Below are 24,354 nucleotides of genomic sequence, written 5' to 3'. Positions count from 1 at the left end.
ATGAATTTTTTTTAATTCAAACCACATTTCGTCCCACTTGTAGAGGTCACGTGATCAACGTGGAGAATCTCCTGCCTCGAATTCGTGAATAACATTGTTTGGAGAAGGAACGGGGCACGTGGTTCGCTTTTACCTCACGGTCTGCACTCGTGTACTGTCGTGTACAGTTACACTACATTCTACCTTCGAGCACCGTACTCTACTACACGACCACACAGTCCCCTCCGGTTCGCCATGAACCGACATCTCTCCGGTGATGATCACAGAAAGAAACCCCCGGGATCCACGAGCGGCTCCGATGGAGGAAACGACGTCGTTCAGGGAGATTCTCCCGCGGACCCCGACACCAGGGTCGGTTCACCCGAGGATAAGGAATCGGGACCCGGTACGTGTCGTTCTCTCAGCACCTTGCTTTTACCGTTACCGTGCCGGGTCTGTGCCAGTTCATGCTGTGTACTATTTCAGGTACTCATTAAAATGGGGAATCTCACGATGATCGAAGTTGAGGAAATTGAGGTAAAAGCGAGGGTACAGAACGTCCTGTGTAATACGGAGGTAAAAAGGTACAGAGATTACCGTGTAATACGGAGGTAAAAGGGGACAGATTACTGTGTAATACGGAGGTAAAAGGGGACAGATTACTGTGCAATACCGAGGTAAAAGGGGACAGATATTACTGTGTAATACCGAGGTAAAAGGGGACAGATATTACTGTGTAATACCGAGGTAAAAGGGGACAGATATTACTGTGTAATACCGAGGTAAAAGGGGACAGATTACTGTGTAATACCGAGGTAAAAGGGGACAGATTACTGTGTAATACCGAGGTAAAAGGGGACAGATATTACTGTGCAATACCGAGGTAAAAGGGGACAGATTACTGTGCAATACCGAGGTAAAAGGGGACAGAGATTACTGTGTAATACCGAGGTAAAAGGGGACAGAGATTACTGTGTAATACCGAGGTAAAAGGGGACAGATTACTGTGTAATACCGAGGTAAAAGGGGACAGATTACTGTGTAATACCGAGGTAAAAGGGGACAGATATTACTGTGCAATACCGAGGTAAAAGGGGACAGATTACTGTGCAATACCGAGGTAAAAGGGGACAGAGATTACTGTGTAATACCGAGGTAAAAGGGGACAGAGATTACTGTGTAATACCGAGGTAAAAGGGGACAGAGATTACTGTGTAATACCGAGGTAAAAGGGGACAGAGATTACTGTGTAATATCGAGGTAAAAGGGGACAGAGATTACTGCGTAATACCGAGGTAAAAGGGGACAGATATTACTGTGTAATAGGGAGGTAAAAGGGGACAGAGATTACTGTGTAATACTGAGGTAAAAGGGGACAGAGATTACTGTGTAATACCGAGGTAAAAGGGGACAGATATTACTGTGCAATACCGAGGTAAAAGGGGACAGATTACTGTGCAATACCGAGGTAAAAGGGGACAGAGATTACTGTGCAATACCGAGGTAAAAGGGGACAGAGATTACTGTGTAATACCGAGGTAAAAGGGGACAGAGATTACTGTGTAATACCGAGGTAAAAGGGGACAGAGATTACTGTGCAATACCGAGGTAAAAGGGGACAGATATTACTGTGTAATACCGAGGTAAAAGGGGACAGATATTACTGTGTAATACCGAGGTAAAAGGGGACAGAGATTACTGTGTAATACCGAGGTAAAAGGGGACAGATATTACTGTGTAATACCGAGGTAAAAGGGGACAGATTACTGTGCAATACCGAGGTAAAAGGGGACAGAGATTACTGTGTAATACCGAGGTAAAAGGGGACAGATATTACTGTGTAACACCGAGGTAAAAGGGGACAGATATTACTGTGTAATAGGGAGGTAAAAGGGGACAGAGATTACTGTGTAATACCGAGGTAAAAGGGGACAGAGATTACTGTGTAATACCGAGGTAAAAGGGGACAGATTACTGTGCAATACCGAGGTAAAAGGGGACAGATTACTGTGTCATACCGAGGTAAAAGGGGACAGAGATTACCGTGTAATACTGAGGTAAAAGGGGACAGAGATTACTGTGTAATACCGAGGTAAAAGGGGACAGAGATTACTGTGTAATACCGAGGTAAAAGGGGACAGGGATTACTGTGTAATACCGAGGTAAAAGGGGACAGGGATTACTGTGTAATACCGAGGTAAAAGGGGACAGAGATTACTGTGTAATACCGAGGTAAAAGGGGACAGAGATTACTGTGTAATACCGAGGTAAAAGGGGACAGAGATTACTGTGTAATACCGAGGTAAAAGGGGACAGAGATTACTGTGTAATACCGAGGTAAAAGGGGACAGAGATTACTGTGTAATACCGAGGTAAAAGGGGACAGAGATTACTGTGTAATACCGAGGTAAAGTGGACAGATTACTGTGTAATACCGAGGTAAAAGGGGACAGAGATTACTGTGTAATACTGAGGTAAAAGGGGACATTACTGTGCAATACCGAGGTAAAAGGGGACAGATATTACTGTGTAATACCGAGGTAAAAGGGGACAGATATTACTGTGTAACACCGAGGTAAAAGGGGACAGAGATTACTGTGTAATACCGAGGTAAAAGGGGACAGATTACTGTGTAATACCGAGGTAAAAGGGGACAGATTACTGTGTAATACCGAGGTAAAAGGGAACAGATTACTGTGTAATACCGAGGTAAAAGGGGACAGAGATTACTGCGTAATACGGAGGTAAAATGGGACACATTACTGTGTAATACCGAGAAAAAGGGTACAGATATTACTGTGTAATACCGAGGTAAAACGGGACAGAGATTACCGTGTAATTCCAATATTACAGGGTACAGAGATTACCGTGTATCTGAGGTCATACTTCTCCATATATCTCTGTCCTCTGACCAGTGTTTTAATTTCCCAAGAACTTCCTTCAGTTTTGAGTTATTAACCTCCGCCATCGAAGATGGACAGAGGTGACTGTTTTCACCCCTGTCTGTTTGTTACTTACGAAATCTAAAGATTTAAAGATTCTAAAGAATCTAAAGAATCTAAAGAATCTAAAGAATCTAAATTTAAAGAATCTAAAGATTTCAGAAGTATATTAATGACTTCCATCATCTGTTTGTGTGTTTGTGTGTGTGTTTGTGTGTGTGTTTGTTTGTTTGTAGGCACGATAACTCGAGAACGAAAGAAGCTTCCAATGTCAAATTACACCACATGATTCAGGAGGGTGATGGCGAGCACTGATTAGATTTTGGTCAAATTCGGTGAAAGGTCAAGGTCACAGTGTGGTCAAACATTCAATTTTTGATGGTTTGGTACAGAATCATCGTAGAAACTTCTGGTTTGCGTCGCTACCTTCTCCAGAGACAACTTTTATTTGACAAAGTCAGAGGTCAAGTTGACAATTTCGTAAGTACCAGTCTATGACTGCTTGTTACTTACGAAATCTCAAGATTTCGAAAGTATATTGATGACTTCCGTTTCTGTTTGTTACTTACGAAATCTAAAGATTTTGTTTGTTTGTTTGTTTGTAGGCACGATAACTCGAGAATGGAAGAAGCAACCAATGTCAAATTAGACCACGTGATTCAGGACGGTGATGGCTAGTGCTGATTATATTTTGGTCAAAATCGGTCAAAGGTCAAAGTCACAGTGAGGTCAAACATCCAAAACATTCGATTTTTGATGGTTTGGTACAGAATCATCGTAGAAACTTCTAGTTTGCGTCGCTACCTTCTCGAGAGACAGCTTTTATTAGACAAGGTCAGAGGTCAAGTTGACGATTTCGTAAGTACCAGTCTATGACTGCTTGTTTGTTTGTTTGTTTGTTTGTAGGCACGATAACTCGAGAACGGAAGAAGCTACTAATGTCAAATTACACCACGTGATTCAGGAGGGTGATGGCTAGTGCTGATTAGATTTTGGTCAAAATCGGTCAAAGGTCAAGGTCACGGTGAGGTCAAACATCCAAAACATTCAATTTTTGATGGTTTGGTACAGAATCATCGTAGAAACTTCTAGTTTGCGTCGCTACCTTCTCGAGAGACAGCTTTTATTAGACAAGGTCAGAGGTCAAGTTGACGATTTCGTAAGTACCAGTCTATGACTGCTTGTTTGTTTGTAGGCACGATAACTCGAGAACGGAAGAAGCTACCAAGGTCAAATTACACCACGTGATTCATGAGGGTGATGGCTAGTGCTGATTAGATTTTGGTCAAAATCGGTCAAAGGTCAAGGTCACAGTGAGGTCAAACATAATTCCGTAAATTCATGTGGAGAAATGGAGTATTTTTGCTTCGGTCGACGTTACGAGTTCGTTTTAACTTCGATTTTAATTTTGTCTTCGGTTTTTACGATCGCTTTGGACGCTTAAAACTCGGTTGTTGAAATTCTGGTAAAAATCGGATGTTTTGGAGACGTTTTAAGATTGTATAAAAATATTTCACTCGACGCGTCACAGGTCGTCCCATGATGCAGTGCGCTCGAGCAGACGCGTCGTTGAGTCACGTTAAGGTATAATTGCGTTGAGAAATGGAGATTTTTGCTTCGGTCGACGTTACGATTTTTGATGGTTTGATGCAGAATCATCGTAGAAACTTCTGGTTTGCGTCGCGACCTTCTCTCGAGACAGCTTTTATGAGACAAGGTCAGAGGTCAAGTTGACGATTTCGTAAGTACCAGTCTATGACTTTGTTTGTTTGTTTGTTTGTTTGTTTGTAGGCACGATAACTCGAGAACGGATGAAGCCACCAATGTCAAATTACACCACGTGATTCAGGAGGGTGATGGCTAGTGCTGATTAGATTTTGCTCAAAATCGGTCAAAGGTCAAGGTCACAGTGAGGTCAAATATTCGATTTTTGATGGTTTGGTACAGAATCAACGTAGAAACTTCTGGTTTGCGTCGCTACCTTCTCTCGAGACAGCTTTCATTGGACAAGGTCAGAGGTCAAGTTGACTATTTCGTTAGTACCAGTCTATGACTGCTTGTTTGTTTGTTTGTTTGTTTGTTTGTTCCTTATGAAATCTAAAGCTTTCGTAAGTATATTGATGACTTCCATTTCTGTTTGTTTGTTTGTTTGTTTGTATGTTTGTTTCTTTGTGTGTCGGCACGATAACTCGAGAATGGAAGAAGCTACCAATGTCAAATTACACCACGTGATTCAGGAGGGTGATGGCAAGTGCTGATTAGATTTTGGTCGAAATCGGTCAAAGGTCAAGGTCACAGTGAGGTCAAATATTCGATTTTTGATGGTTTGGTACAGATAACTCGAGAACGGAAGAAGCTACCAATGTCAAATTACACCACGTGATTCAAGAGGGTGATGGCAAGTGCTGATTAGATTTTGGTCGAAATCGGTCAAAGGTCAAGGTCACAGTGAGGTCAAATATTCGATTTTTGATGGTTTGGTACAGATAACTCGAGAACGGAAGAAGCTACCAATGTCAAATTACACCACGTGATTCAAGAGGGTGATGGCTAGTGCTGATTATAGTTTGGTCAAATTCGGTCAAAGGTCAAGGTCACAGTGAGGTCAAATATTCGATTTTTGATGGTTTGGTACAGATAACTCGAGAACGGAAGAAGCTACCAATGTCAAATTACACCACGTGATTCAAGAGGGTGATGGCAAGTGCTGATTAGATTTTGGTCGAAATCGGTCAAAGGTCAAGGTCACAGTGAGGTCAAATATTCGATTTTTGATGGTTTGGTACAGATAACTCGAGAACGGAAGAAGCTACCAATGTCAAATTACACCACGTGATTCAAGAGGGTGATGGCTAGTGCTGATTATAGTTTGGTCAAATTCGGTCAAAGGTCAAGGTCACAGTGAGGTCAAACATCCAAAAAATGATAACTCGAGAACGGAAGAAGCTACTAATGTCAAATGACACCACGTGATTCAGGAGGGTGGTGGCTAGCACTGATTAGATATTGGTCAAAATCGGTCAAAGGTCAAGGTCACGGTGAGGTCAAACATCCAAAACATTCGATTTTTGATGGTTTGGAACAGAATCATCGTAGAAACTTCTAGTTTGCGTCGCTACCTTCTCGAGAGACAGCTTTTATTAGACAAGGTCAGAGGTCAAGTTGACGATTTCGTAAGTACCAGTCTATGACTGCTTGTTTGTTAGTTTGTTTGTTTGTTTGTCGGCACGATAACTCGAGAACGGAAGAAGCTACCAATGTCAAATTACACCACGTGATTCAGGAGGGTGATGGCTAGTGCTGATTAAATTTTGGTCAAAATCGGTCAAAGGTCAAGGTCGCAGTGAGGTCAAACATCCAAAAAATGATAACTCGAGAACGGAAGAAGCTACCAATGTCAAATTCCACCACCTGATTCAGGAGGTGATGGCTAGTGCTGATTAGATTTTGGTCAAAATCGGTCAAAGATCAAGGTTACAGTGAGGTCAAACATCCAAAACATTCGATTTTTGATGGTTTGGTGCAGAATCATCGTAGAAACTTCTGGTTTGCGTCGCTACCTTCTCTCGAGACAGCTTTCATAAAGGCCCGGTCACATCTTGACGTTTTAGCCAGCGATGGCAACGTATTAAAATGTATCTAAAACGCTGGCTTACGTTGAACTTTTGATGTTTTTTTTTAAAGATTCGGACGTATTCATAGCGACTTGGTCTTATGTATAACGCATTGGTAACGGACACAGAACGTTTCGTTGTGTTATAGATAACTTATACCAACGAATGCTGAACCTGTTGTCGGCCTACACAACCGATGCCCAACGATAGTCTAACTTCGGCATAGCGCGTTGCACGCATTGCCGACGATGTCGTGACGTAGCCTATTAAAAGGCTGACGCACAACGATTCGAATCATAACTGCTGTAGAAATGGAAGTGTCAACATCGCGGTCACACCTTGGCGATCTTGCCAGCGTATGCCAACCTAAGAAAAATGTGTCTAAAACATTGGGGCACGTCAAATACGGTATGAGTAAGTTTGGTATACGTGAGTAGAACGCTAAAGTACGCTATCATACGTCGTAGTAAAGGCCCGGTCACACCTTGACGTTTTAGCCAACATATGCCGATTTTTGAATTTTTTTTTCTAAAACGCTGGCACACGTTGAATACGTTATGGGTAAGTTTTGATAACATTGAGAGCATGCTGAAACACACTGCCATACGTCGTTGTACGTTGGCTTTAAACGTTGTACTTTTCGGTTGTCCTCAAATTTTTTCATGCTTGAAATTTCACGACGTATGCCGGCGTATGACTCACACGTTCCGCTACGCTGGCCACAAGTTGTATGCACGGTCTGCGATCGTTGACAGACATCAACACATGCTACTTGTAAGTTAATCATAAGTTGAGACACGCCGAGGTAATGTTTAGCGAACCCGAAACTTGTTTCTAACCTATGATTAACGTGTTGTTGGCACGTTACGCGATCGTTGCCACACATCGACAGACGTTACTTTTAAGTTACTCATAGGCTGAACGACGTCGGTATAATGGATCGTCCTTGCGTCAGCGTCCACGGCCACGGCCAGGACACTTATTTGCAGCATTCTTCAAACTTTTCTTCGGCATGACGAGGATGTTCACACTTCGATGTCTAGCTTGGCTATGATTCCAATTGTCCATCGGCAGCGTCTATTTAAAATAGTCGAGTTTGAGCGTTTTAACACGTTCAGAAGAAACGCTTCAAATTTCCAAACCCCAGCGTCAAAAAACAAAGGCGAGTGACAGCAATTTAAATCGTTCATTGTAAACAATGAAAATAGCAGAGTGGTGCCGTTTAAAAGTCGTTGAGTGTAAAAAAAATCCAATTGTTGAGCGCAAGCATCTACTTTCAATAGTGGAGTTTGAGCGATTTAACACGTTCAATAGAAACGATTAAAATTTCCAAGCGCCAGCGTCAAAAAACAAAGGCGAGTGACAGCAATTTAAATCGTTCATTGTAAACAATGAAAATAGGTGAGTGGTACCGTTTAAAAGTCGTTGAGTGTAAAAAAAAATCCAATTGTTGAGCGCAAGCGTCTACTTTCAATAGTGGAGATGCAGCCATTTAAATCGTTGAGTAGCAGCCTATGAACCTACCCGTGGACACGCGGACGCAAGGACGATCCATCATAACCCACACCCTCCCCCTCACACTCACCTACTACTGCCAACATGAACAAACTACTACTAATACTAATACTAATACTGATACTGATACTGTTACTGCTGACATGGACATCGACGCAAAAAGGAACTTGAAAACACTGTTGGGTTCCCCTTTTATGAGCAGCATTTTTATATACCAATTCCCAAAACCGCTGGGAACACGTCTTTATATGGCAGTTGTAAGCTAGAAACACATTCATTTTTTTTTTTTTGTCGACCGGAAGACGTCATTGGAATACGTCTACATACGTCGATGTGTGTTGGGACTACGTAAAGAATTGGTTCAAAGCACGTCAAACATAAGTTAGAAATAAGTTTCGCGTAAAAAAGACATTACCGCGACGTGTTTCGACTTATGAGTAGCTTATAAGTAGCCTTTGTGGACGTGTGTAAGCGTCCACATATCGTGTGTACAACTTATCCCCATCACATGCAGAACGTGTGTCATACGCCGAGTACGTCGTAAAATTTTGAACATGTTTAAAATTTCTTGACGTACTCTACTTACTACGACGTATGATAGCGTACTTTAGCGTTCTACTCACGTATACCAAACTTACTCATACCGTATTTGACGTGCCCCCAACGTTTTGGACACATTTTTTTTAGGTCGGCATACGCTGGCAAGATCGCCAAGGTTTGACCGCGATGTTGTCACTTCCATTTCTACGGCAGTTATGATTCGAATCGTTGTGCGTCAGCCTTTTAATAGGCTACGTCACGACATCGTCGGCGATGCGTGCAACGCGCTATGCCGAAGTTAGACTATCGTTGGGCATAGGTTGTGTAGGCCAACAACAGGTTCAGCATTCGTTGGTATAAGTTATCTATAACACAACGAAACGTTCTGTGTCCATTACTAATATGTTATGCATACGACCAACTCGTTATGAATACGTCCGAATCTTAAAAAAAAAAACATCAAAAGTTCAACATAAGCCAGCGTTTTACATACATTTTAATACGTTGCCATCGCTGGCTAAAACGTCAAGGTGTGACCGGGCCTTAAGTAGAGTACGTCAAGAAATTTTAAACATGTTCAAAATTTTACGACGTACTCGGCGTATGACACACGTTCCGCATGCGATGGGGATAAGTTTTACACATGATATGTGGACGCTTACACACGTCCACAAACGCTACTTATAAGCTACTCATAAGTCGAAACACGTCGCGGTAATGTCTTTTTTACGCGAAACTTATTTCTAACTTATGTTTGACGTGCTTTGAACCAATTCTTTACGTAGTCCCAACACACATCGACGTATGTGGACGTATTCCAATGACGTCTTCCGGTCGACAAAAAAAAATAAATGAACGTGTTTCTAGCTTACAACTGCCATATCAAGACGTGTTCCCAGCGGTTTTGGGAATTGGTATATAAAAATGCTGCTCATAAAAGGGGAACCCAACAGTGTTTTCGAGTCCTTTTTGAGTCGATGTCCATGTCAGCAGTAACTAACAATATCAGTATAAGTATTAGTCGTAGTTTGTTCATGTTGGCAGTAGTAGGTGAGTGTGAGGGGGAGGGTGGTGGGTTATGATGGATCGTCCTTGCGTTTAACGATTTAACGATTTAACGATTTAAATGATAAACTCAACGATTTAAATGGCTGCAACTCCACTATTGAAAGTCGATGCTTGCGCTCAACAATTGGATTTTTTTACACTCAACGACTTTTAAACGGTACCACTCAGCTAGTTTCATTGTTTACAATGAACGATTTAAATTGCTGTCACTCGCCTTTGTTTTTTGACGCTGGGGTTTGGAAATTTTAAGCGTTTCTTCTGAACGTGTTAAAACGCTCAAACTCGACTATTTTAAATAGATGCTGCCGATGGACAATTGGAATCATAGCCAAGCTAGACATCGAAGTGTGAACATCCTCGTCATGCCGAAGAAAAGTTTGAAGAATGCTGCAAATAAGTGTCCTGGCCGTGGCCGTGGACGCTGACGCAAGGACGATCCATTATACCGACGTCTTTCAGCCTATGCATAACTTAAAAGTAACGTCTGTCGATGTGTGGTAACGATCGCGTAACGTGCCAACAACACGTTAATCATAGGTTAGAAATAAGTTTCGGGTACGCTAAACATTACCTCGGCGTGTCTCAACTTATGATTAACTTACAAGTAGCATGTGTTGACGTCTGTCAACGATCGCAGACCGTGCATACAACTTGTGGCCAGCGTAGCGGAACGTGTGAGTCATACGCTGGCATACGTCGTGAAATTTCAAGCATGAAAAAATTTGAGGACAACCAAAAAGTACAACGTTTAAAGCCAACGTACAACGACGTATGGCAGTGTTTTTCAGTGTGCTCTCAATGTTATCAAAACTTACCCATAACGTATTCAACGTGTGCCAGCGTTTTAGAAAAAAAAATTCAAAAATCGGCATACGTTGGCTAAAACGTCAAGGTGTGACCAGGCCTTAAGACAAGGTCAGAGGTCACGTTGACGATTTCGTAAGTACCAGTCTATGACTGTTTGTTTGTTTGTTTGTAGGCACGATAACTCGAGAACGGAAGAAGCTCCCAATGTCAAATTACACCACGTGATTCAGGAGGGTGATGGCTATCGCTGATTAGATTTTGGTCAAAATCGGTCAAAGGTCAAGGTCACAGTCACAGTGAGGTCAAACATGATTCCGTAAATTCATGTGGAGAAATGGAGTATTTTTGCTTCGCTCGACGTTACGAGTTCGTTTTAACTTCGATTTTAATTTTGTCTTCGGTTTTTGCGATCGCTTAGGACGCTGTAAACTCGGTTGTCAAAATTCTGGTTAAAATCGGATGTTTTGGAGACGTTTTAAGATTGTAAAGAAAGTATTTTACTAGCTGTGTCAGGCGTCGTCACGTGGTGCAGCGCGCTCGAGCAGAGGCGGCATTGAGTCACGTAATGGTTTTCCGTGTGCGCGCTGACGGTGTTTTCGATAAAGTTGGTGTTTAAAAGTCATTTTTTTTTATCCCAATAAAGGTTATCGTCACATGCCTGACTCGCTAAGCCGTCGGATTATGTAAAGATTGTTGTTGGATGGCTGAATATTACGGTTTTGTGACTTTGATAAAATAATATTAAATAATTGTGTGGAGAAATGGAGATTTTTGCTTCGGTGGATGTTACGATTTTTGATGGTTTGGTACAGAATCATCGTAGAAACCTCTGGTTTGCGTCGCTCCCTTCTCCAGAGACAGCTTTTATTGGACAAGTTCAGAGGTCAAGTTGACGATTTCGTAAGTATCAGTCTATGACTGCTTGTTTGTGTGTTTGTGTGTTTGTTTGTGTGTGTGTTTGTGTGTTTGTTTTTAGGCACGATAACTCGAGAACGGAAGAAGCTACCAATGTCAAATTACACCACATGATTCAGGAGGGTGATGGCTCGCGCTGATTACATTTTGGTCAAAATCGGTCAAAGGTCAAGGTCACAGTGAGGTCAAACATCCAAAAAAAAGTTATAACTCGAGAACGGAAGAAGCTCCCAATGTCAAATTACACCACGTGATTCAGGAGGGTGATGGCTAGCGCTGCTTAGATTTTGCTGAAGATCGGTCAAAGGTCAAGGTCACAGTGAGGTCAAACATTCGATTTTTGATGGTTTGGGACAATCATCGTAGAAACTTCTCGTTTGCGTCACTACCTTCTCTGGAGACAGCTTTTATTCGACAAGGTCAGAGGTCAAGTTGACGATTTCGTAAGTACCAGTCTATGACTGCTTGTTTGTTTGTTTGTTTGTTTGTTTGTGAAGAGTATTACGGAAAAAAATTCCTGGACGGATTTCGACGAAACTTGGTGGCGGGATAAGGTATGGTCCAACGATCATGCCATTAGATTCTGGATTTGGTCCAAAGTCCAATATGGCCGCTATGGCGGCCATTTTGAAAAAATATTTAAATTTTTGTTTTTGCATTTCTACATGTTTTAAGTGATTTCCACCCCCAAAAAAAATTTGTTAGAGAAAAAAAAAATTTTTGGAATTTTTTTCAAAAAAATTTCGATTTTATTTGAAAAATATTTGAATTTTTTTTTTGCATTTCTACATGTTTTAAGTGATTTCCAACCCCAAAAAGAAATTGTTAGAGGAAAAAAACCCCAGAAATTTTGCAACTTTTTTTTCAAAAAAATTTCGATTTTTTTTTATTTTTATTTTATTTTTTTTTTTTTGGCCATTTCTGCATGTGCGTCAATCTAGTTTAGTTTATTCAATCGTGGTTCAGTAGAGTCTGATCCGTTTTGACCGACAATGAATAGGATATCAGATTCACTTAAGTGACCCAGCAGTATTGGCGGCTGAGGTTTTGCACTCTATCGAGTGCTCCCTCTCCAGTTCAGCAATGATATTCTCTTTTTGAAATCGTCCCTCTAGATCGTCTTTACGAGTCCATTTTCTCTTACGATGTGCCTTGACAGAGACACAGACTGAAATTTTGTGCCTCTTTAATCCAAGGAGTTTCCATATATATGTATATATATGTATATGTATATATATATATATATATATATGTATATATATATATATATATATACATAAGCCTGGTGTTGGCTTAGTGGTTAGGGTGGCGGCTTGGGATCCCAGGGTCCTGAGTTCAAGCCCCGTTGGCTGCTGAATTAACACCAGGGGGTTGACTCAGCCTGTCATCCTTCCGAGGTCGTCGAAATGAGTACCAGTGTACTGGTCCCGGTGTATGCCCCGGTTAGAATAGGTGTACCATATCCCTGTGTTTCGTAAGAGGTGACCAGGGTTGGCGTCAGGAAGGGCATCCGGCCATAAAACATTGCCTCAAGAAAAAGCCCAACCCCTGCAGAGCAGGGAAAAATGGCTGTAAAAACGGTCATTTTATATATGTATATATATATATATATATATATATATATATATATATATATATATATATATATATATATATTGTTATGGTTGTGGAAATTCGCATTACACCATAAAGAGTCCTCAGGTCAGATATATCGGTAAGTTCATGTGTCGTTAGCCAAAACCCGTTGTATAGAGGGAATATGTGTGATTCATCCGGGCTGTGATGCTTTGAGTTAGCCATTTTTCTTTCTCTATTGTTATTTTCGACCATTAAGCCACCATCAACAACGCCCCCGAACAACTCCACCAAACCGCCACTACCTTCACCTCCACAACCCAACCCCGCAAGCATCGCCTCACCCGCCATTCTCAAACGACACCCGCCAACCACCAAACAACCATGTCCAACCCTCACCACAACGACAACCACCATCTTCGCCACTACCCGCACTTATGAACGCCGTCCACCACGGACCACGCAGCGATGATTTCCGCGGTGGAAACCGTCCAGGAACGCACGCAGGATTGCCAGAACAAAGCTCTTGCGGAGCCTGCGCGTACTTTTCCCGCCTGATTTTTTTTTTTTTTTTTTTTTTTTTTTTGTATACCTTGTCGAAGCTCGTATGAGAGCGAACACACAACTCACAGCAAGGGGGCATGAGACAAGAGGGGTGGGAGTGGAAGGGATAAAACAGTGGGGAACAGACATTAGGTGAACTGTGGAAGGGAGAGCGATGGGGATGGGACGGGGAACATGGCGAAGAGAAGATGGACATTACAGGGACTTTCAGGAAGGAAAGCAGGGGAATTGAAGGAGGTGGGTTTGGGGTGGATTATCAGGGGTAGAAAAGATCGAGGATTTGGATGGGGGATGATAAGAGGTGGTGGTGAACAGCTGTTTTGAAAGCCTGGAGGGAAGAATGGGAAAGAATGGAGTGAGGAAGTTTATTCCAAAGGCGGGAAAAAAGAGGAATGAAAGAGTGTAGATGAGCAGTGATTCGTGATTTTGGTAGTTTTACCAGAAGGGGGTTGTTGGCGGACCTTGAGCGCCCTGTGGAAATGTGGTGGGGCAAATCGCAGAGAGAGCAGGGGGGGGCAAGGCTTGAGAGGAGTCTGTAGAAGACAGAAAGACCACCAAAGGGCCCAGAACGCTACCTTGAGGAACTCCAGCCTGCAAAGGAAGGGGGGATGAAAGAACTCCATTTAGAGCCACACGTTGACTGCGACAGGAGAAGAAGTCTGCGAGCCATGAGTGGAGATGGCCTTGGATACCATAGGAAGAGAGTTTGGTGAGTAGTGCAGGGTGCCAGACTGTGTCAAAAGCACATGATATGTCCAGGGATACGGCTCGGATTTCCTGTCTGGCATTGAGGACCTCCATCCATTGATGGGAGAGCAGAAGCAGCATATCCAGGGTAGAGTGACCTGGTCTGAAACCAAATTGATGATCGGAAATCAAGCCATTGGAGAAGAGGAAGGATTTCATGTCTGAAGCGATGATGGATTCCATAACCTTGCTGATGATTGGGAGAAGGCTGATTGGTCTGCAGTTGCAGGGATCTGTTTTTGCAACTTTTTTATGCAGGGCAGTGATGTTAGCAGATTTCCAAGCAGATGGCAGATGACCTTGGGCAAATGAGAGGGTGAATAGAACAGAGAGAGGGTGAGCAAGAGCAGAAGAGCAGGCTTTGAGGACACGTGGGCTGATGCCGTCTGGACCGGTTGCAGAATCTGAGTCGAGGTTTGAAAGCAAGCTCTCCACCTTGTCAGGAGAAAAGGACACAGAGTTCAGGGACAGTTGGGTGCGACTGAGTAAGGTGGGTAGAGAAAGTGATGGGTTTAGGACACAAGATTTAGCTGCAAACACCGAGTTTAGACATTCAGCTTTATCACGTGCGGTATCAGCAGTGCGGCCATTTGAGGTAAGGGAGGGATGGAGGGGGAACATACACCAGAAACAGATTTGATTAAACGCCACCAGGATTTTGAGGAGGGAGAGAGGTTTGAGAGTTCAGACTTGAGATGAGAAAAATGTTGTTTTCTGGCTCTCCTGAGGGTAGATACACACTTGTTCCGAGCTTTATGGAAGGAACTGAGATTGCCCTCAGTTGGGTTTGCTTTCCATGAGGCAAAGGCAAGTTGTTTCAGGACAACTGCCTCGCCACAAGCTTCAGTGAACCAAGGGCGGGAGGAAAGGTAGGACAACTGAAAACGAGAGGGGATAAATCTGTGCATGAGGGAGAGCAAGTTTCTTAGAAAGAATTCCCAGGATGAGTTGATGTTTGAGAAAGTAGTGATAGGAGACCAGTCTGTAAGTTTGATGGCTGCTCGGAGACCCTGCCAGTCGGCTTGAGTGAAATGCTAGACTCGACGGCGGTGAGGTGGTTCTCTGATAACAGCCAGAGAGATGTCCACTTTGACAAGGACGTGGTCAGAAGAACCGATTGGAGTGGAAGAAGAGCAGCGGATATTGTCAGGGAAATTTGTCAAAATAAGATCCAGAAGAGATGGAGTATCATTGGTTGAGATCCGGGTCGGGAAGTTGACCGATTGAGTCAGTCCTAATGAGTCGCAGAAAGCTTTTGCTGAGGTGCCATGACAGGTGAGAGAGATACCCACACCCAGCCAACTGACATGATGACAATTGAAGTCGCCACATATGAGGAAGAAAGAGTTTGGATGAGAAGGTAGAAGATGGTCCATGTTTTCGGATAGTGAGGTGTAGATGGAGTCATCACTGCTCGGTGGACGGTGCAGTGCACATATAAACATGAGGTGGGACTGGAGGGGAAGCCGTAGCCAGAGGTATTCCTGGGGGTGTGGGGGAGTCAGAGCAGTGCATGGAGAGTGAGGAATAGAGTCTTTGATGAAGAGAGCAACACCTCCACCAGGATGAGGCTCAGGTCTGTCATACCGGAGGAGGGAGTAACCGGGGAGAGATACTTGGGAGTCAGACACATCTTGGGAGAGGAAAGTTTCTGTTAGGCAGATTATGTCTGGTGAATCACCAATGAGGCTCTCAAGCATGTACCACATGCAAACATCAAAAGCAGTCAATATATAAATAAAGAAAGACCTCATTGGTATGCATTGCTGTCTACGCTATCGCCGATGATTCTCCAATAAGCGATGAAACCGGTCTGGTAGTTGAGGGAGTGTATAGCATTGGGATTGTCGTGTGTGTACTATGTGTGAACGTCTTTATAGTTGTTGAGGAACTTTGTGAAGGGTTCGAAACGGCGTTTAGCACTTTCCTTGCGAAGTCTTCTTGGATTGCTTTACGCTACTACTTTGGCTGGAGGAGCATGGCAGGGGTCAATCGTTTGTACAATCCGAGCCACCTGGGTGTAGTCAATTGGATGAGAGCTGATTGGCTATTCCCTCCATTCACAGGTGAGAGATGTGGGTGGGTCTTTCTTTATTTTCATATACATCCATCCATACATACATACATTAAAAGAGACTGACACAGATATCAAAAGACAACAATACACGAAAATGGAAGGGTAACCTTGAAGCAATGATTAGCATTTATAAATTGATTGTGAGAACACCATCAGTCAGGCTACATCGAGATGTTTACAACACCACTGCTGTTCGAACAAAGCACAATCCTTGGTTTCAAACTCAAAATGGACAGCAGATGTAACCAAGGCTTTAAAATGATTAAAACATCATCATCTGGAATGTCAGTGTTTTGCAATTTACATTTCATTGATAAATTAATGGCAAGTTTTGCTTCAGAGCGCAAGAAGTTCGCTAAACGACATTCGTCTTTACACTGGTGAGGAAGAGGAAACCATATATAACAACACAATGTGTAGAAATCAAACCGAGCCCCTGAATCGCATGTGATGAAATTGTAAAAAGGGAGGCTAACCTCGAGCACTCAACAAAAGCATGAAAAATAGCACCATGATGTGGCACTGACGGTTATGTCCCCAAAAGGTGGGGTGAAAATGAGGGATTAGGGGGAAGGGTCCATGGCTCCCCCTTCCTGAAATGGTACGGTCATGGGAGCACAACTTGAGTTAACGGCATGGTCCTCATGTTTCATGAAGAGTTTGGTGTCATTGGTTTCCAAGAAGATTTTGAAATAAATTACCTGAATTGTCGGTGAAGTCCCCCCCCCTCCTCTTCAGCTTCTTATAGGGGGTGGATTCAATTGGGTAGCACAACCTTATGAGACCTTTCTCTTCTGATGTATAGTACCAAATTTGGTCCATATCAGTCATATAGTTTGTGAGGAATATGTTTTTTTGAATATGAGGGATTGGTGGAAGGAGGCCGTGGCCCCCTTTCCTGGGGAGATACGGCCATGGGGTGCACAACTTAAGGTTAGGGCATGGTCCCGATGCCTCGTGGCGAGTTTGATCTGGATCTTTCTGGTGGTTTCTGAGAAGATTTTTGAATAAAACCAATATTTGGGGCAACCCTCCCCCCTCCCCTTTAACCCCTCCTGGGAGCACCACCCCATGAGACCTTGCTGTTCTGATGTATCGTGCCAAATTTTGTTCCTATCGGTCGGGTAGTTTGTGAGGAGAATAATTTTTTCGTCAAATGCTAATGGATGTACGTATGGCTGAACACCTGACCCACTCTGAGCTTATTTAATAACCTAAAAAAACATTTCTGGGCCATCGCAAAAGGGGCACAATTTCCACATTATCGGAACATGTGCTGCGGGATAAAACATAACGAGATCAGATGTAATGTGCCAGTCACCATTGCAAATCCCCAGAGCACTTGATGAGAATAAAAACTGGGGCCTGTTTTGTCATAAAACTGTCACAGCATCGATGCCGCAGGGTTATTGATGACCAGAGTACGACTGCGAAAGGAAACCTGTCTCAATAGTGACCTCGATTTTAGTAGATGGTGATCAGTTTTGGTAATCATTGATTCTCAGTTTTTCAAAATAAAATCTCAAGTGCCGTGAAAGACCATGAGGTCGTATTGTTACGAATCTGGAAGCCATTTGCACACAGACAGTCAGAAGTCCCCGCAGTTCAGTGATGTCGATAAGTATGTGTTGGAGTTAGGGTCCCATCCCCTATATCTAACGGGAATTACATGTGTGCGCTGTGAAGTTCTTGGCAGAACTGGAGCAATTTTCACATGAAGAATGGGTAAAGATTTCACCATGTCACTGTGTAAAGCTGGCAGAGATCTACCCAAAAAGACTCATAGCAGTCATTGCTGCAAAAGGTGCTTCCAGAAAGTACTGACCAAGGGGGCTGAATACTTTTGCAACCAGTGGATTTTGATTTCCACATGTTTTTAACAGGTATTCCTGACCTATAACCTCCTTCAACTTTAACAGTGCTTTGTTTTATCTTGTCAGTTAATTTTAAAAGTTCATTTGGAAAAATTGTTTCTCCATAATTATTAATTAATCTAAACATGGCATTATTGGTATGGGGTGAATAACTTTTGCAGGCCACTGTATTTACTTGACAGAGTTGAGTCTAAAGCAATCCCATTTATAAACTCTCCCAATCTCACTTCAAAACTCAACTTGTTTGAATTGTACCTTAGTTTTGGCTCTTTCCCTTTTCTATGGATATTACTTTGGTTTCTGTTCCCAAGAACTGGTTGCTTCTATACCACCACCATTAGCTAGACCATAAAATAATATTTTACACGTTAATGTAAAATAAAAATCGTTGAGATTGTAAAGTAAGTTTTTGTTGATGATTTATTATGTTTTAGAAACTTAAATTTTTTTTTTCCAATCTTTCAAAGTTTTGTTTATAAATGGATTGTTTTTGTTTCAGATTTTATTTCGAAAGTGAAGGTGAAATCCGAATTTGTGGATGATTTGTTCCCTCAAGACGAAGGTTTGAACCACAAACACATTCCTGATGTAGTTTTTGTTGTTTATGATGATGAGCAGAGTGCCCACCCTCCGGGTGGGTGGAGATTGCACATTACTTGCTGAAAAAAGTATAGTCTGTACATTGCAAGAAGACTTCATAGATGTTTGTGTGGTGTGCGTTGAATGGGCCTACAGGTCTAATGTGTCCAAGGCTGTGAAGGTCCAAGATGTATATAAGGGTCTTTCAGGGTCTTAAGTGGTCTATGGGGTCGAATGAGCTAAACCCTTCGTTCGTCCCATGGGGTGTTTTGGCACCCCGTATTTTTTTACATTTTTTAAAAATAGTAACATTATATGCATTTTCGCATTGGGGTGTGTATACACCCCACCAGACTAACCACGTTTGAATGACACAGCAGACTAACGAAGGGTTAAAGGGGTCAAAGTATCCAAAGAGGGTCGAATAGGTGTAAATGTCTGAAAGGTTAAGTTTCGTGAAGATCGGAGTAACAATGTGATTTGTAGGCGATTGACATACATGCAAACAGGCGGACAGAATAACATACCAGACCAATCAATATACTGTTATGTTGAAGGGGACGGAGGGGGGGAATCCATAACTTGACTGTGATAGGTGTAAGATGGTCCGTGTGTTCTGAATTGGTTCGATTGCCATGTAACAGGGACCCGCCAAAGTAAGTCGGTTTGTTACACATGATACTGACGAGGCAGCGTACGTAATTTATTGGCAGGATAGTCAGGGTAATATTGTGTGCGTAAATACCTCTCGTTTGTGGGCAGGGCCAGGTGAGGACTTCCTATCACAAAAGACACACATGTCACACGTGTGTGAAAAGGATGTCACAATCTGTCTGGCCAGTGTGTGCCAGCCATGGCGACATAATACGCTGTAGTTGATCTCCGGAAGAGGAGATTGACTTATTTTTTATTGGGGCTGCACCGTGGATGGGATGGCCTGGAGGAGGACTCCTCCCAGAAATAGGCGGATGGGCCAATAGAAAAGGCATGCACCAGAGCTCCAGGTGCGGATGAGGACAAGTGTGAAGAAGAAGAAACAGGATTAAGACCGGGGAGCTGGCATGTCGGAGGACAAGGACGAAGAAGTGCCTTGAGAAAGGACGGAGGGCCACGAAGGCCGTCTCAAGGTGCATGTCTCATGGCTGGTTTACATTGAGGCTTGCTCACTACGCGCTACCCCGGGGTCTCTGAAATCTGTCACGATACTTGTGAATCTTTAATTTCGTAAGTAACAAGAAATATGTCATGCATAGCATGATACTTGCGGAATTCAAATAAACAATCATTGCCATGGAAAGAGTAATTTGGTAATTTAAAAAAAATTGATGTTTTACATGATTGAATGGTGTGCATAACAAATCTGATTGATACATTTTTCTAATTGCAGCCTAATAGTTTTGCATATTTTCGATGGCCTTGATCTTAACCTTTGACCAAACATTCCTCACATCAACTACATGTACATACAAATAAGCTGTGCAAGTGTTAATATGATATCTTGAAAAATTACTGAATACTCCTCCTTTTTGAATCCTCTTGAATCCTTAAACAATCCTTTTGAGAAAGTTCAGTCACTCAAACTCATGGGTCTCACCATCAGCCATGATCTGTCTTGGTCAAACCACATTTCAAAGTTGGCCTCCAAAGCCAGTCGCCGTCTGGGCGGTCCTCCGTTGTCCAAAGTCCTTCCTTGACACACCTGAATTCCCATCCACCGACAAGACCTTCATCCACAGCTTGATGGAGTACTGCTCTCCCCTTTGGGCTGGCTGGCTCACCTGCCTTGCATCTTGTTCAGCTTGACGCCATGGAAACCAAGGCCTGTAAGATCATTGGTCATTGGAATCCCCCGTGCTGAGGCTGTCTATGGACCTATCACTTTCCCATCACAGATTTTCGTGGTTTCTCTGTCTTCAACTGCATCCTTTCTGGCCGTGCACCCACTGCTGTTTCTGTGCTTTGTCACCCCAGGTTTCTGCTGGGTGCACACGATCCACCATCAATTCCCTTCTGGTGAAACTACCAAAATCAATAATTACTGCTCACCTCCACTCGTTCGTTCCTCTTTTTTCCCACCTGTTGAACAAATTTCCACATTCTCTTCAATCTCATTCTTCCCTCCAGGTCTTCAAGACAGCTGTTCACCACCATGTCGGATCATCCCCATTTCAAAACCATTATCTTTTCTACCCTCGCTAACCCCCATCCCAGGCTCTCCTCCTTCCAAATTTCCCCTCCTGTGAGTTTTCTTCTCTATCCATCTCGTCTTTTCATGCCCCTGCCTGCAAAACACCAGGATGACAGTTGATAGTTGGGTTGGGATTCAAACTAGACAGCTAAGAGGCGAGTGTGCGTACCTCTCGGCCATCGTGTCAGCCCCAATCCTCTCTGAAGTTTATATAAATTAAGAATACCAATCAAATTCCAAATGGTAATGATGTTTATGTGGATCCTGAACATTTTTCAGGACATCCTGAATATTTATATATTCATTTTGCGTCCTTGGAAAAATGTCCTGCGATGTGTTGTGCTCGGAGATGCTTCAAACCTGGGTCTTTCGGCATTGACTGCCTTTAAGTGTAAAAATACAAACACTCTCATAAAAAGCAATATTATTGGAGGGTAGCTCTGGTGTATCAGGTTTCAGGCATGTGTCCTGAGTTTATTTATTCCTATAATTTACCACAATAAACACTGTTGTAATTAGATGGTTTTACAATACTGTACCTTCAAAATTGATATATGACAGTGCCATGACTGACTTGATGATTGGATCTGTGGAGATGCAGAGTGAGCCTTTCGTGTGGAGGCTCTTCTGTTTATCCGTTTTAACAAAATCCTGAAAATGACACTAAACAGTCATATCCAGCACTGTTTGGCGCGGTTTGTCCTCTAATGAGCACCTCTTGAGTTTTATGTAATTGCTGATCTTTCTTTGAGGTTTTTCAGTTGATAAGTAAAGAGCCTTTTGATTCATTCATACCATTGTTTAGTTTTAACGAGAGATTTTTGTTTCAGGTTTTATTGTTAAAGTGAAGGTGAAGTCTGAGTTCGGGGATGAATCATCCTTTCAAGACAAAGGTCTGAACCACAACATTTTGCTTGTCCCATTGACGAGTGTATATTGCATGGGAGTTTATTCTCTCTCTTGATTTGTTGTTGGACTTATGTTAAGGCCGTGAAACAACGCAAATACCCATCTCGTTAATAAACTAAATTCATTCAACACATTGAAACGTCACAATATTTGTCGAGATACTTATGGGAAATGATCATGCATCGACGATTATGACAGAATCAGTCTGTTACCAACTTGCAGTCCCATTAATAGAGATAACATCTTGATACAATGGGATGACTTTGTTGTTCCAGATGTTGTTGGGAAGCTGATGGTCAATCCTGAACTCTTGCATTGTCCCCTGCAAGGTAAGTGTTCCTACTTTAAATCTCCATGTAATAGGGTGTGCCAATGTGCTTGAGGTGTGATGTGCTTCTATTATTTCTGTTGTTTTTTTTCCCCTCTTGCGAAATGGCTGCACTTGCTATTTATTAACAGGCAGAAACTTTTTCAGGACATAAGTCCAGTGAAGTCCTCATCCAAATCAACAAAATGTAACATGCGGGGATGTGATTTTTACGATTCTTCGCGAAAATCCGATAATTTTTTTTTCACAGTTAAATTTCTATCTCCGATCTTAAATCATATTTAGTTTCCGTTTATAACTGCATTTTTGAATAACCCCGACATGTGAAGAAACGCCATCTTCCGCCGGGCTAATTAAACGTCGCCTTACCTAAACTCGCAGATATCAAAATGGCAATCGGCGAGAGGAAAGTGGCTGCACGAATCAAGGAAATTGATCAGGGAATTAAGAATAAGTTTCGTTGGGAATGGATGAAGAAAGAAGCTGTTACTCTTGTGAAGAAGTCTGTATAGTCACTTTTCGGCGACTTTATCAGAATATTAGATAAGCCTGGAAAATAGTTGTGCACGTGGTGCAATGATACGATCGACTATGGCGGCCGAGGTTTCAAAGCATTCCACAGTCATCCATCTTCCCAAAAGCACATACGACAATTAGAATCACGGAAGACAAAGTATTCAATTGCTGGGTCATTCGGTGCCCCTCTGAAGAAGGTGACACCATACGGACTAAATCCTGCATATGCGATCGACTTGACCATCGAAAGAAAGGACCCCCCACGACTAGCAGTGCCAGTAGCGGACCGCGTCGTTAATCTTGAGCTACATGAAGAAAATGAATGATATTTTGCATGATATGCAAAACTTTAAATAATGATGCTAAATTATTTAATTATGGACGTAAAAATAAGGATGACTGGTACGTTTTGTGACTTTGCATGAACAGCATGATCTCTTGAATTATAAAAAAGTAATCAGAAAATATTTATCAACTCTGTTGTGATTGATAAGCAGCATGATTTGTCTTTATTGATTAGAGTTAGAGAAAAAAAATTAAAGATAAAATATTTATCAACTCTATTGTGATTGATAACACTGGTCTGCGTCATTTCAGAGGTCGAGGTTTTCTCAACGGTTCTTATATGTCTTTTTTGCATGCTGAATTTAGAAATGTATCTCATTTCGCTCAATCAGGTTAAGTTTTTATGCTATCTCAATTTTAAGGGAAAAAATAATCAAAATTTGTTTTTTAATTAGCATTTTTTGAATTCAAAATCAGACTTACATTGACAGAAAATGTACAAACTATATATAAAATGACGCACAAGTACCGTTAATGTGAAATTTAACATTTAAAAGACGAAGGAAAACAGCGACTGCTGGAGCGACTGAAGTTGGGTTTTGCCAGAAACAACGATTTATCGATATTTTTCTGAAATTGAAATGAAAGTAATTGAGAAGACACTTTCTTCCACATTAAGTGTCAGCATGATTTGTCCTTATTGTCTTTATTGATAATCAGCATGATTTGTCTTTATTGATTAGCGTTCGAGAAAAAAAAATTAAAGATAAAATATTTATCATCTCTATGCACGAGGAGTTAATTTTGTTTTGTGTTGCTGGTTTTGCATGTAATTAAGTTTATTATTGTTTTTCAGACAAAAAAGATTTGATGATGTGAAGCATGGGAATGATATGCCTGGTGTTGGCTTAATGGTAAGAGTGGCGGGCTTGTGATCCTAGGGTCCTGAGTTTAAATCCTGCTCAGCTGTTGAATTAATACCAGGTGGGGTTTACTCAGCCTGTCATTCTTCCGAGGTCGGCAAAATGAGTACCAGCTTGCTGGGATGATTGAGCCATTCGAATATCCTGTGTCGGAGTGGCGACCCATCCAGGATTGTGCCTAATAGCCCAGTAGACTGCTTTGGCAGCACCGATGCTCTGCACAGAGTATGGTTCCATTGGATGGGAATGATGGCATGAAGGTTATGAAGTTATTATTTAAGTTGATTGAACAAAATGTAACCACTGGTAACACCTCAGATTTATAGTTATTTTTTGTCAAAAAGAGCTTCATTGTTTGTTGACTTTGATTCATTGTCAATTGTGACAATTCTGATATATATTGTTGCGA

The 24,354-nt window shown here is 42.1% G+C and overlaps 1 protein-coding gene across 1 annotated transcript in view; it reads left to right on the top strand.

The window, feature by feature from the left end:
- The window catches only part of LOC147009159 (uncharacterized), a 113,934-nt gene that overhangs the window by 74,086 nt on the left and 15,494 nt on the right, over positions 1-24,354 (top strand). Inside the window, exons 7-10 of the mRNA XM_085862988.1 lie at positions 66-385; positions 18,717-18,779; positions 21,815-21,877; positions 22,169-22,222. Of these exons, the coding sequence (XP_085719114.1) occupies positions 66-385; positions 18,717-18,779; positions 21,815-21,877; positions 22,169-22,222 (500 nt within the window). The remainder of the gene's footprint in view (positions 1-65; positions 386-18,716; positions 18,780-21,814; positions 21,878-22,168; positions 22,223-24,354) is intronic.

This window comes from Eptatretus burgeri, chromosome 17 (genome assembly GCF_056783735.1).
Source record: "Eptatretus burgeri isolate ZD-2024b chromosome 17, Ebu_testis_v1, whole genome shotgun sequence".
In the NCBI taxonomy this organism is placed as follows: Eukaryota; Metazoa; Chordata; class Myxini; order Myxiniformes; family Myxinidae; genus Eptatretus; species Eptatretus burgeri.
The sequence above is the reverse complement of the archived record's forward strand: the minus strand, read 5'-3'. Positions and strand labels throughout refer to the sequence as shown.